Raw genomic sequence first — 13,584 nt, forward strand, 5'->3', positions numbered from 1 at the left:
ACATTAAATATAAATACAGGCCACAACTGAACATGGAGGATGGTCTCCGAGTGGCATTGTCCAAAATTAAATGATGAATAGACTTGGGCCTTTTGGTATGTGTGGGTCATTGTGTGCAAGGTTTATATATTTATGACCACCTCAAAGAAAATTGGGGGTTTCGAGTCACTGGAATTGTTATTTTGGGGGACACTGACTTTTCACTAGTCTCTGTCACCATCTTGTGGTGGTTAGCCATCAATTTCTTTGCTCCGCATGCTGATGGCTACCGACACGCTCCGAAATCATAAATATTTAAAATAGGCACTATCCTTATAAATAAACTGCAGAGCTGCAATCTAAACAACTACATTCTCACCTAAAAAAGCCTCAAAAGTACATTATGTTGTCCAACAGCTGCAATATTTGACAAACTGTAGTGAGTGTATTCCTCTGCTTGTCACTCTATGTGAGAGTAATACACAAGGACGGTCGTGTATGTATATATTTATATATATATATAAATCCAGTTTCCGCTGTTTGTGTTGTTTGCAGCTGCCCCTTACTGGACCAAGAGGCCTGAGGAGCATCTGTATGCCCCTGGAGAGACGGTCAGACTGGACTGTCAGGCCGATGGTATTCCTGCACCAAACATCACCTGGAGCATCAATGGAGTTCCCGTTTCAGGTCGACATCTAAAGCTCTGTGTCTGCATTCACAATCAGTAATCTGCTCACTTCTCTTACTAATCAGTGCTGTGTTTCCCAAACAGCAACGTAACTCACAGCTGAACTACTATAGTAGATCACCATTCTGGAAACAAACGATGTAGCGACAAGAGTTTCCCCTGTACTTTCTGTAGCCATTTGAAGTGAAGTGAGCCTGTCAAGTATGGTTTTACCCATACTCAAAAATGGTCCTCTGCTTTTAGACTATGGCGATGTCTCAAATTGTCTACTACTCAATTGCAATGCATTTAATATTGAATTTACTACTCGAGTGTTACGTTAAAGTACATTCTATACTCCATGAATGTCAGTATGATTACAACTTAGACATACTACATCCTCCATTTTGTCATCATCACGTGACCTACCCGCATCAGCTGCATTGATTCACTCCCATTCATTAATTATCTCGTGGTGCATTATGGGATAGCATAGCGTGCATTGGATCCACACTTCAGAATCTCGCCGGAATTAGTAGGCCATCTGGGAACTTCTCGCATACTGTTTTTTGAATTCTGTGAATTCAGACACACTACTCGGTTCGCATAGTATTTTTAGCGTACTATATAGTACACTCTCAGAAATAAAGGTACGTGAGCTGTCACTGGGGTGGTACCTTTTCAAAAGGTACACATTTGTACTTGGGTCCATACTGGTACCTCAAATGTATATATTAGTACCCTCAAATTTTAAGAGGAACACTTTTGTGCTTTTTAAATACTAATATGCACCCTTGAGGTATTAATGTGGACCTTTTAGGGTCCTTTTAAAAAGGTATCACCACTGTGACAGCTCGCGTACCTTTATTTCTGAGAGTGTATGGGAGTGTATGCAATTTCTGACTCATGTATATCTAGTGTGCCATGTATATCCAAGTGAGCACACACACATATTGAGTAAGGAGTGAGAAGACACACACAAACACACAGTAAGCTATTGCTTCCAGTGTCTCAGGGCTCCTCAGCTGCGTATGAACTATGGAGGATGGAGAGAGTGCTGTTCATTCAGTCCAACTTCCTAACGAATTTGAAAGAATGTAACATACAGCAGTATTGCAAAACTTTCAGATAATGTTTCCCCTTGTAGACCCATGACTTATGATGATTGTACATCTCTAAGGAGGAGAGCTAAGTCTAATGATTTTGTTGGTGTGTGTCTGTGTGCTGTAGGGACAGATGTGGACCCGAGACGTCGTGTGAGTTCTGGGAAACTGATCCTGTCCAATGTGGAGTTCAGCGATACGGCAGTTTATCAGTGTGAGGCCACCAACAAACACGGAAGCATCCTGATCAACACACACGTGCATGTTGTTGGTGAGTGTTAATAGTGTAAATGATGTCACCTCAGAAATGTTCCATACTTCTACACAGGCTCATTGGGAATATGTGCCCAGGGCTACATATTTGAGAAGTGCAAAATATGTACCCGGGCTACGTATTTCTGCATTTTGTGTGCAAAATAAAAGCTACGGCACAGTATGACGCCACCGACAACCTTCTGTACCTTTTCACTCAACACTGTTAACGGCTTGCCTACATATGGATAATTTTTTATGCCATGGCCAACTAGCTTACTGTTTTCCATGTACGATGTTGACCTTGGGATGCAGACCAGAGTGCACTCGGGTTTGAGATCAGCAAAGTAAAATGAAACAAATAAAAATAAATGAAAGCCAGTGTTCCTCAACCACTTTTCTCTTCTAGTTTGCTCTTGAAAACACTCTGGGTTGTGTTTAGGGAAGAGTGTGTGTGGGGCAGTCCATTTCAAGCTGATATTATACAAAAGTCGACCAGCCTCTCTCACGGGCGCTATGAGAAGACGATGATATTCGCAGAAATACTTGCCCCAGTTACATATTTGAGATTTGAGATTGTCAAAAATATACACGGCGCCCTCTTTTGGATCAGTGGAAAAAATTGCAAGAATGCATAGTCCGCGGTACATGTTTCTGGGTTCTCAAATATGTAGCCCTGGGAATGTATCTCCAATAAGTCTCCAATAAGTCTGTGTTAAAATGTTTTGACTTCCTAAATCAGTCAATTGAACACAGTTTTGTACCATATTTAAGATGGTAAAACTGATGTTGTTTTACAGACTGACCCTTGCCTTCTCTTTGCAATCTGACAATAATGTACTGTATTGTAGAACTGCCCGCTCAGATCCTGACCCCAGACGAGCGTCTCTATCAGGCCACAGCAGGACAGACTGTGATGTTGGATTGCAGAACGTTTGGGTCGCCTCTACCCAAAGTACACTGGTGAGCATGCACTTTGTTTTGCATTGTCATCATATATTTTCTGCACACACCTACTACTCAATACTGCAGAAGTAATAATGTATGTAATCTTTGTAGCTTTCAACCAAAGTGCACTTTCAGCTTTTTTTTTAAGTAATTGTTCATAATGCATCTTCTTAAATTCTTTCTGTAGAGTAAAGTGCATGCATTGGATTTAGAACCATGGTTATCTTAAAGGTTTGATTGGGGGATGAGAGAAGAGTAAAGCTTAATTGCGTAGAGCAACGTGAACGGATGTTTTGTTGTGTTTTATGTATAATCCAATGGGATTGATTGTTTGCAGGGAGATTCTAGACTCTATTCCAGCTCTGTCTAATGCTAAAATATCTCAGATGACCAATGGAAGTCTTAAGATCAGTAACGTGAGTGAAGAAGACAGCAATAGATACACGTGTTCAGTGAGCGAAACCAACAAGAGCATCAGTGCGGAGCTGGATGTCCTGAGTAAGTGTCCACTACACTGTCCTACGCCATAGCAAAACCACTCACATTCACCCAACAAACAAACTGTCCAATTTAAATTAATGACCAATAAAATAATATAATCCATTACACCCCAAGTTGACCCACATGTTGTCTCTGATATGGACGTGCATTGATCATTGATTGTCTTGTCATGGTGTTGTCTGCAGACAGAACTAAGATTGTCGGACCTCCCCAGAATCTCCATGTTATACGTGGAAGTGATGCGGTTTTACAGTGCAAATACACAGTGGACCACAACTTGAAATCTCCCATGGTTCAGTGGAAAAAGGATGGACACAAGATCACAGCATCTACAAGCAATGACAAGTAAACACAGATCTTCTTATCTTTATGTCGTGCTGTGCTTTAGCTTGTGGATGATCCTCTATTTATCACCACTTATTGGTCAAAACAATCTTATAAAACATGTTGATATCAGGTATAGCAAAACCCAAGAAATGCACAATGATTTTCTAGAGATATGTAGTGATTGAGAAAGTGTCCGGTGCATATGGAGAGAAGAGTGTTTCTACAGGTGGTTTGTCAAAGCCACTCACCTGGCATATTCTGGTTTGGTTGCAGATACTATGAAATCGAAGGCTCTCTAAAGGTCTGGGATGTTCAGATGGAGGATATGGGCATCTACAGCTGTGAGGTCAGCACTACACTGGACTCAGACACTGCCAGCGGATACATCACTGTTCAGGGTAAGTCTGTCAACACCACACACATCTAATCAAACCCAATCTCATGTTTCTTAAAGACGTTAATGTGTCGGACGCTCCACAGATAAACCTGATCCTCCTCAATCTCTGGAGCTGTCTGAAAAGATGGAGCGTAGTGTGACCATCTCTTGGATGCCGAGCGCCGAAAACAACAGTCCTGTCACTGGTAACTGCAGCACCATCCTCTTTCATTATATTTGAGGATGATTGGGGACGTCTCAGCAGCCACAAGACCTGGGAAGAAAAAGGCACACACAGTCTGTTGGTACTCAACCGAGCTGAGAGGTTCTGAATGGGGGGGGTTTGGACGATTCCAGGGGCCCAAGCAGTTTTGGTGCCCCCAGTGATATTTTTAGGGGCCCAAATGACCCCCCCCCCTTCACTTTCGTCTGCAAACAAGGGGTACAATAGGTCTCATTTGAAAGAAAAAGACTCCTTTAGGGGTGTGATTCTGGCTTGGGGTGCAAGAGGTTCTGGGTTCAAATCCCGGACGAGCCCCCAATTTCCGCTACAATCTTTTGGGTTTAGCCGTAACAGAAAAACAGTGGGCATGGCTTGTTTTCTCTACTGCGAGCTGATTGGATGTAGTAAAGTAGGCGTGTCATTCAGAGAGATGGGGAAAGGGTTTGGGGAGAGTTATTACAACCTAACAGACTCCTCCTGCTCATCATTTCTGTTTGCTGTCATAGTGACTGACAGCTGGAGGGGTGTGGTTAAGTGTGTTAGCCCCGCCTAATACCTCAGACAGACCAAATCTGAGAATTTAACTGAACACAAACAGGAAGTGCTTTCAATTAAAGATTACAAGAGCAAACTATTGTTTTGTTCTTAATGACATGCACAGACAAAATGTTCAGCACAAAAACTAACGATGTGAGCTAACGACATCATTATGGCTTGTTCTGATTTCATGTGTACTCTAAAACGCTTTATTTCTGTTGTCCTGCAGAGTATGTGATTGAGATGAATGAGGGGGAGACTCCAGAAGAGGGTCAATGGCAGAAATACAGGAGTGTTTCTCAGGACATCCGACAGCTGGAGATCCATCTGCAGCCCTACAGCAAATACCACTTCCAGATCCGGGCAGTGAACGGCATAGGAACCAGTGCTCCCAGCAGGCCCTCGCTCTCCTACAGCACTCCAGCTGCCAGTAAGACGGATTTCACAACCTTTTCTGTTTATTTAGCCAAATATACCATTTAATTTAAGAGATTTTTAAACTTATAGGTAAAAAATATAGCAAGTATATAGCAAGTATAGTCTTACTTGCTAACTTACTTACTGACTTAATTAATTACTAACCTACCTACCAACTTACTAACCTACCTACCTATGTACTTACTTATTTACTTACTGACTTACTTATTTACTAACCTACCTACCTACTTACCTACCCACCTACGTACTTACTTATTTACTTACTGACTTACTTACTTATTTACTAACTTACCTATCTACTTACTTACCTACCTACCTACGTACTTACTTATTTACTTACTGACTTATTTACTAACTTACCTACCTACTTACTTACCTACCTACCTACCTACTGACTTACTTATTTACTTACTGACTTACTTATTTACTAACCTACCTACCTACATACTTACTTACCTACCTACCCACTTACTTATTTACTTACTGACTTACTTATTTACTAACTTACCTACCTACCTACCTACCTACCTACCTACCTACGTACCTACCTACCTACCAACCTATCTACCTACGTACTTCCTTACTTACTGATTTACCATACCTACCTACATATTTACTTACTTACTAACTTACTTACTGGCATACTTACCTACCTATGTACCTACCTACCTACCTACCTACCTACCTACATATTTACTTACTGACTTACTTAAGAACTTAATTACTTTCTGACTTACTCACTGACTTACTGACCTACCTACTTGCCTACCTACGTACTGACTGACTGACTTACTTACTTACTTACTTACTAACTGACTTACCTACCTACGTACTTACTTACTTACCTACTTTATCCCAGGGCCATTTATATCGAAGTTGATATTTAGCTGCACCCTGTATGGTGTTTCCTAACATCTAATTTTTACGAGGTGGGTTGTCAGCCCAACGCTCAACCCCCAACCTGGAGGACCAGGACATACACACATACACCACGACCAATTTAGTTGATCAGTTCCCCTATAGCGCATGTGTTTTGACTGTGAGGGAAACCGGAGCACCCGGAGGAAACCCATGCCAACACGGGGAGAACATGCAAACTCCACACAGAAACGCCAACCGACCCAGCCGGGACTCGAACCAGCGACCTTCTTGCTGTGACCTTCACGACCTTCACCATATCGCCCCCCCAAAAAACACACATATAAACACATATATTAAATCAAGCAAAAAGTGAAGATAAAGCACAGAACATGGTCACCATTCATTCATTCCAATGGCTTGTTTTCCCCTACAGCAAAAGTAGTGGCAGGACATGTCGACCAGATCTATTAAGAGGAGAAAATCCTTCCATTTCTAAGTATTTTTGTTTTACTTATTAACATTCTCTGTTGTGCACAGAACCGGACACGAACCCAGAGAATGTGATGACTGTGTCCACTGACCCAAAGAGTATGATCATCTCATGGCAGGTGATAATCAGTGCTTTTTAATCCTCACCTAAAGAGAAACCCATATTCAAGAGTCACGATCTTCCACATAATCTCTTCTGTATTTCTGCAATATAGGAGATGGATCGGCGTCAGTTTAACGGGCCGGGGTTCCAGTATAAGGTGTTCTGGCGTCGAGCAGCAGACAGCGGTGCACACTGGACAGAGAGCAGCGTCTCCAATCCTCCACTCATGGTCAATAACACTGGAACATTCGTCTCCTTCGAGATTAAAGTTCAGGCGGTCAATGACCTCGGTGCGGCACCAGAACCGCTCACAGTGATCGGCTACTCCGGGGAAGACTGTACGTTCTCTAACATCTACATTAGTTGATCATGATTCTGATGCTGATGATATACAGGGCAATGTTGCTGGCCGAATTTTGCAAAGCCATGCTTGGCTAGTTTTCTACTGAGAATGGGAAGGAATATGGACCCTTTTCACATTTATAGGTTTCTTATTCGTCACAGTTGGTAAACTCCAGGATGACTACAGGAAAAACTCCAGGATGGTGTTATTAACGCTTTCAGAAAGAGGAAAACAATAGTGTGAGACTGATTACGTGTCATGACAGTCTTGTGATGAGGGTCAGTTGTATCTGTAACCCATTGCACTAGTCAGTTACCCTGTGTCTCCTATTTATGGCGTTATTCCCCAGCAACATTGCTGAAGAGCTTGCCTTGTGTATCATTAGCATAAGTGTTTTAGGAGTCTTGCTGAGAGAGTAATTGCTCTCGAACTCTTCCAGTTCCTCTGGAGGCTCCGTCAGCGTTGTCTGTCACTGAGCTGAACAAAACTTCTGTGACGGTGAGATGGAGTCCAGTCAGGTTGGAGTCTGTCCGGGGAAAACTACTGGGATACAAGGTACAGGATCTTTAAACCACAATCTGCACTTCACTAGGAAACATCCATACACACTCATTCACACTCATACACTACAGACAATTCAGCTTACTCAGTTCACCTATACTACATGTCTTTGGACTTCTGGGGGAAACTGGAGGAAATCCATGCCAACACGGGGAGAACATGCAAACTCCACACAGAAACGCCAACTGACCCAGCCGAGGCTCGAACCAGCGGCCTACTTCCTGTGAGGCAAACGTGCTACCCACTGCGCCACCGTGCAGCCATATATATATGTATATGCAGAAAGTAGCGGCATTACAAAATCACTGCGTTTAAGGTCTGTTTTCTTTGAAGTGGCCCATCAGGCAAACAACGTCATAAGACGTTAATATTAGGTTAGATTTAGGTCGTGACGTCAGGTGACCAATATTCAATGTCTAGCAAGCGTCTAAAGGCCCCGGCTCACACCGTGCAATTTTTTATAATCCTGAACGACTGTACGTCAGACTGCACGAACATGGCTCCCATGGCACACTGTAAGATCTCAGCTGTCATAAAGTCAGACTGAACAACAATGAAGACGTGGAAACACGCAAGAAAACTCTCCCGGAGTTTGACGTCATCCACTCGCCACACTTTCACTATCTGTAGTGGCAATTTTGCACACGCCGTGTCATTTGAATAGTCATATGGACTGCGTCATCAGATTCTGCGCTCCTATTGGTTCTTGGATTGACACTTATAGCAGCTGTTGTCACACTGCAGGAAAGTGTCTGAAATCTTCTGACACTGCCAGAACTTCATCTGAGAGAACATCTGATCGCAACAGGCAGTAAGCCGCTGTCTGTGAACATGTCAAACCCACAATCAAAGAGCACAGATTTAAGCCTGGGATTTCAGGAATCTTTTAGGATTTCCCAAATTTGTCTCAGATGACAAATCTCACAGTGTGAGCAGAGCTTTAAGGACAAAGTTATTTTGATGCCCAATAATGATGTCAAGTGATGTTGATTTTAGGTTGTGTTAGAAAATGTTCAAAATCCAATGTCAGGCCAACATCTTAAACCAACGTCATATTGACATCAGATACTGACATTTATTTATCAACTATGGCAACCAAAATCCAACGTCTGATAGACGTCATAGTGGTAACGTCCACACAACATCAAGCTGTAACATCATCAGACGTTGAAATTTGATTGATTTTAGGTTGGACGTTGGACGTTGATGTCAGTCTGACGTTGGGTTCTGGCATCAACCCGATTTTCATTTTCAAACAAAATCCAACGTCCCCATGATGTTGCAATACAACGTCAATCTGACATGTTGACGTCCTGTGCCTGCTGTGGGGTCTCAGAATGCACAAGAAGCACTGCATTAAATTCCATCATTCCCCGCCATGTCTTTCAATTCTGAAAATGATTTTACCACTCTATTTTCAATGGAGTTTCCTTTTTCCTGATGGCGCTTGTGTTTAAACTGTCCTTCATCTCGTTTTACAACTAAATGAATGCTGAAGTCTTTTAAACAGACTGTATTTTAATTACATTTCAACATCCATGCTGTGAAAGGAACCGTATGATATTGAAAAAAGTCTCATTAACCGTCCACCGAAAGTTTATCTCTAGGGGAGAAAACACTAGCTGTGCATATGTCATATAGTTGGCTTCTTTGTGTATTCAGATCTATTTGAGAATGAAGGGTCCCAGTGGGAGACTCCGGGCCGGGCGGTCTCCAGCAGTGGGTAATCCCACAGTGATAGAAGTCCCTGCTGATGCGGCGGAGAAGATCGTGAGTGGCCTGCAGTTTTACTCAGACTATGCTCTGACCGTCACTGCATTCAACAGCAAAGGTGAAGGTCCACATTCAGAGGAGAGCAGCTTCAGCACACCGGAGGGCGGTAAGGGCTCATCTCAGAGCATGTCAAACGTCTGTGAGTGTGTTAATTAATGGTAATTAACTCTGTCCTGCACGCAGCTCCTGGACCAGTGTTATTCCTGCCCTTCGACAGCCCGTCTGAGAGCGAGATCACCCTGCGCTGGGAAGCACCACACAAACCCAATGGGGAGATCAGAGGATACCTGCTGCAATACCAGGAGGGTGAGGACACACACACACACACACACACACACACACACACACACACACACACACACTAATCCAATTGAGAGATTCAATTTAACTTGAATCCTCAAATCTATTTAGCATGCCACTGGGGTAAGAGAAATAATCTAGATTTTCCTTTTGACACAAGATTATTCTGCTTACCTCATTGGCAAATTATTGGACCCACTTTATTTTGATGGTGCATTTGTTGAATTTAAGTTATATTGCGTCTACATGTCAACTAATTCTCATCAGATTAAAATTATATTAAAATATTGTGTGTTTAGTGGTGTTTGGCAGTGAGAGCCCACAGCATGTGGAGTCCATCGACCTGCCGGCGGTGACGGAGTTTACACTGAAGAATCTGAATCCGGAGAGCCGCTACACCTTCCACATCAGTGCCCGAAACAGTGCTGGCGATGGGGCCACGGCCATACAGAGCGGCGCCACCCTGCTGGACGGAGGTACACCACACATCTCTCATTTATTAGTCTGAGAACATAAACAGATATACAGATGAAGTCAAAATGAATCTCCTCTGAATTTTTCCTCTTTTTCAAATATTTCCCAAATGATGTTGAACAGATTGAGGAATTTAGGGGAGTAGGGGAGCGCGGGGAACAAAGTAATGCAGGGTAAATTGTAATAGAGTTTGAAGGTATTTGCTCAGGGTTGACCATGGCATGCTTCTAAGGTTTTCACCATAGTGTCGGCAGATGTCTTCCTGCCAATTATTAAAAAAGTTCAGGGAAATATGGATGAGAATCACAGGAGAAACCTTTTTTTTTTTTTAAAGAAATCTGTGAAAGTCTCTATGTAAGATCTTATATTGTTGTGTCTAGCGTCTTCTAGGCTAAAAGATGGAACCATTTTGAAAGATGTAAAAACAGGCAGTGACTGCTAGTCAGTTTTGAGGAAAACAAGACACAGCAGGGTTAGTTGTAACAGGGTGTTACAAATGAGCCCAACACTGTTGGACACCAACTAAACTAACAAAATAATTTTAGAATTTTGAGTTTAATGTTTAATTTTAAAAAATAAAATGTTTTTTAGTAGAAAATATTTTTTAATAGACAAATTTTTTTTTTTATTGCTAACACTACAAATAAATGCATTGGATAATAATGGATAATAATGCAAATCAATCCAAACGTGTTTACACAATAGATGAATAAATAAATGAACATACTGTGCTATGTAGAATAAAAAAAGAATTGAGCCAAGTACTGAGGAAAAATAGCTACTATTTAAAGTAAACTGGATTTAGATTAATTGTCTAAAATCTGCCTTTTTAAGCATGTGTTACAACTAACCCCCTGTCTGTTACAACTTGCCCCGCAGGTGGGGTAAATAGTAACATTTATACCCCGGGCACTTTAGGCAACAGTGCACAGAAACCACAGGTCCGGCGATCACACAACCAGTGCTCATTTGTAGGAGAGGCTTGTGTGTTATTGGTAAAAAGCTAATGGTTTGTTTAACGCCATTACTTTACTCATTATTTGGCCCAAACCAAAAAGTGTTACTTTGTGCCCTGCTCTCCCCTATTCCCTCTAATGTTTGTTCTTCTGGAGAAAGTCTTATTTGTTTTATTTCAGCTAGAATAAAAAGCAGTTTTTAATAGTTTTAAAGCCATTTTAAGCTCAATATTATTAGCCCCCTTCAGCAATATTAGTGTTGGATTGTCTCCAGAATAAACCACTGTTATACAATGACTTGCCTAATTACCCTAACTTTACCCTAATTACCCTAGTTAAGCCTTTAAATGTGACTTTAAGCTGAATACTAGTAAATATCTAGTCTAATATTATGTGCTGTCATCATGACGAAGAGAAAAGACATCAGTTATTAGAGATGAGTTATTATATCTATTTTGATTAGAAATGTGTTGAAATAATCTGCTCTCTGTTAAACAGAAATTTGGTAAAAAAAATATACAGGCTAATAATTCTAATTTCAACTGTGTGTGTCTCCTATGCAGAACCTCCATCTGCAATCAATGTGACGGCTAGAGAAACCTCAGTCAACCTCAGCTGGGTTCCTGGAGACCGACATCGAAACTTTGTCTTTAGTTTCCGTTACGGGAAAGATAAAGGTAAGACCCATATCTTTGATCTGCATTTTTCACCCATCGTATGATCAACTAACAGTAAATGAAAAGATGTTGATCACCATCAACAAACATTAGCGGTTAGCTGTGTTTCCATTACAAGATGCAAATTAGATTTTGAACAAAATCCAACCATAACAAAGTTCGTTTTGAGTTTGTTTGGAAACTGCTCACTAATGAAAACCTTTTAGGAGATGTTTGGTTTTGTCTCCCAAACAGCTCTGAGCTGTCATTGATTAGTGATGGTCTCTCTCAAGGTTTTTTCCTTCACTCTGGTCAATTGGTGAAGTTTGCTCCTCCACTGTATCCACTGGCTGCACATGGAAAGATTTTCTCTTCAGTGTTTGGACTTTCCGCAGTAAAATTAAACCACACTGAACTGAACTAAGCCCTATGTTAACAGTGTCCAGAAGCACAGTTGACCTCTATGGGCTCTGAGAGATCTGGGATAGACCATCACACAGTGGAAACATGTACTGTGGTCAGATGAATCAGTATTTCAGGTATTTTTGGAGAAATGGACGCCGTGTGCTCCGGACCAAAGAAGAAAAGGATCATCCAGACTGTTACCAGCAAGTCCAAAAGCCAGGGTCTGTCATGGTATGGGGTTGTGTCAGTGCCCTTGGCAAAGGTAACTTGCACTTCTGTGATGCTCCATTAATGCTGGAAAGCACAGAGAGATTTTGGCCTTTTTCATGGACTGGCCTGCCTGCAGTCCTGACCTGTCTCCAATAGAGAATGTGTGGAGCATTTTGAAGTACAACATGTGACAACGAAGACCCCGTACTGTTGCCCATCTTAAGACTTATTTGTAGGAAGAATGGGACAAAATGGCACCTTAAACTCTTCATCACTTGGTGTCTTGAGTTCCTAAACATCTTTTAAGTGTTGTGAAAAGGAACGGCAACACTACACAGTGGTAAATGCTTTACTGATCCAGCCTTTTTTCGAAATGTGTTGCTAGAACCAAAACTTGAACATGTGTTTATTTATTATAAAACCATCATGAAGAACACATATAATAATGTCTGTTGTGTTGTCCGCAATGAGACACAAGTCAAGGTAAATTTAGAAATCACTACTTTCTTATTTTATTTGCGTTTTCCATACTGCCTCAACCTTTTCTGATTGGGGTTGGAGTTTCTTGTTAGTTCTCTGTCTGATAATGATGGTGGTGATGTTTTTGCAGATGGTGCTGAATGGGAATGGGAGTCAGAGAAGATCAACTCTACACAGGCCTTCTATCAGCTGCAGGATCTGGTTCCGGGCGTTAAATACCGTCTACAGGTCCATCCTGGGAACTTTACTGTAAAATTCCAAACGATGCAAGGTACGCTCCTACTGTTTGTACAGGTAAACACAGGAAAACTAGCTGTCTGAAATTTGACAAGTAATGTAGGTCATATTTGTTTGAGCTGATGATTCTTAAAACACCACATTTCACAAACACAATTAGCTTGACAAGTTTAATGAACTAGTTTAAATTAAAAGCCTCAGTCTCAGTCACTATTTTCTTTCTGGTGAGGCTCATTTCTTCATTTTTAATGTTTGTGTTCATTTATTTATTTAAGATATGAACTGTTTATAAGCGCTTAATCCCTAATCCTATCCAACTCCTTACTAATTAATAAGCAGATCATTAGTAGTTATCAGTCAGTCAATTGTTTGTTAATGGCATAAA

The 13,584-nt window shown here is 41.4% G+C and overlaps 1 protein-coding gene across 1 annotated transcript in view; it reads left to right on the forward strand.

Moving 5' to 3' along the window:
* The window catches only part of l1camb (L1 cell adhesion molecule, paralog b), a 46,732-nt gene that overhangs the window by 26,163 nt on the left and 6,985 nt on the right, over positions 1-13,584 (forward strand). Inside the window, exons 9-24 of the mRNA XM_056449451.1 lie at positions 535-666; positions 1,877-2,020; positions 2,853-2,964; positions 3,287-3,447; positions 3,636-3,795; positions 4,051-4,175; positions 4,258-4,359; positions 5,143-5,343; positions 6,750-6,820; positions 6,917-7,142; positions 7,587-7,702; positions 9,371-9,587; positions 9,665-9,787; positions 10,081-10,257; positions 11,775-11,888; positions 13,093-13,233. Coding sequence (XP_056305426.1) covers positions 535-666; positions 1,877-2,020; positions 2,853-2,964; positions 3,287-3,447; positions 3,636-3,795; positions 4,051-4,175; positions 4,258-4,359; positions 5,143-5,343; positions 6,750-6,820; positions 6,917-7,142; positions 7,587-7,702; positions 9,371-9,587; positions 9,665-9,787; positions 10,081-10,257; positions 11,775-11,888; positions 13,093-13,233 — 2,322 coding nt within the window. The remainder of the gene's footprint in view (positions 1-534; positions 667-1,876; positions 2,021-2,852; positions 2,965-3,286; positions 3,448-3,635; positions 3,796-4,050; positions 4,176-4,257; positions 4,360-5,142; positions 5,344-6,749; positions 6,821-6,916; positions 7,143-7,586; positions 7,703-9,370; positions 9,588-9,664; positions 9,788-10,080; positions 10,258-11,774; positions 11,889-13,092; positions 13,234-13,584) is intronic.

The sequence above is a fragment of the Danio aesculapii genome, chromosome 23 (genome assembly GCF_903798145.1).
Source record: "Danio aesculapii chromosome 23, fDanAes4.1, whole genome shotgun sequence".
NCBI classification, from domain to species: Eukaryota; Metazoa; Chordata; class Actinopteri; order Cypriniformes; family Danionidae; genus Danio; species Danio aesculapii.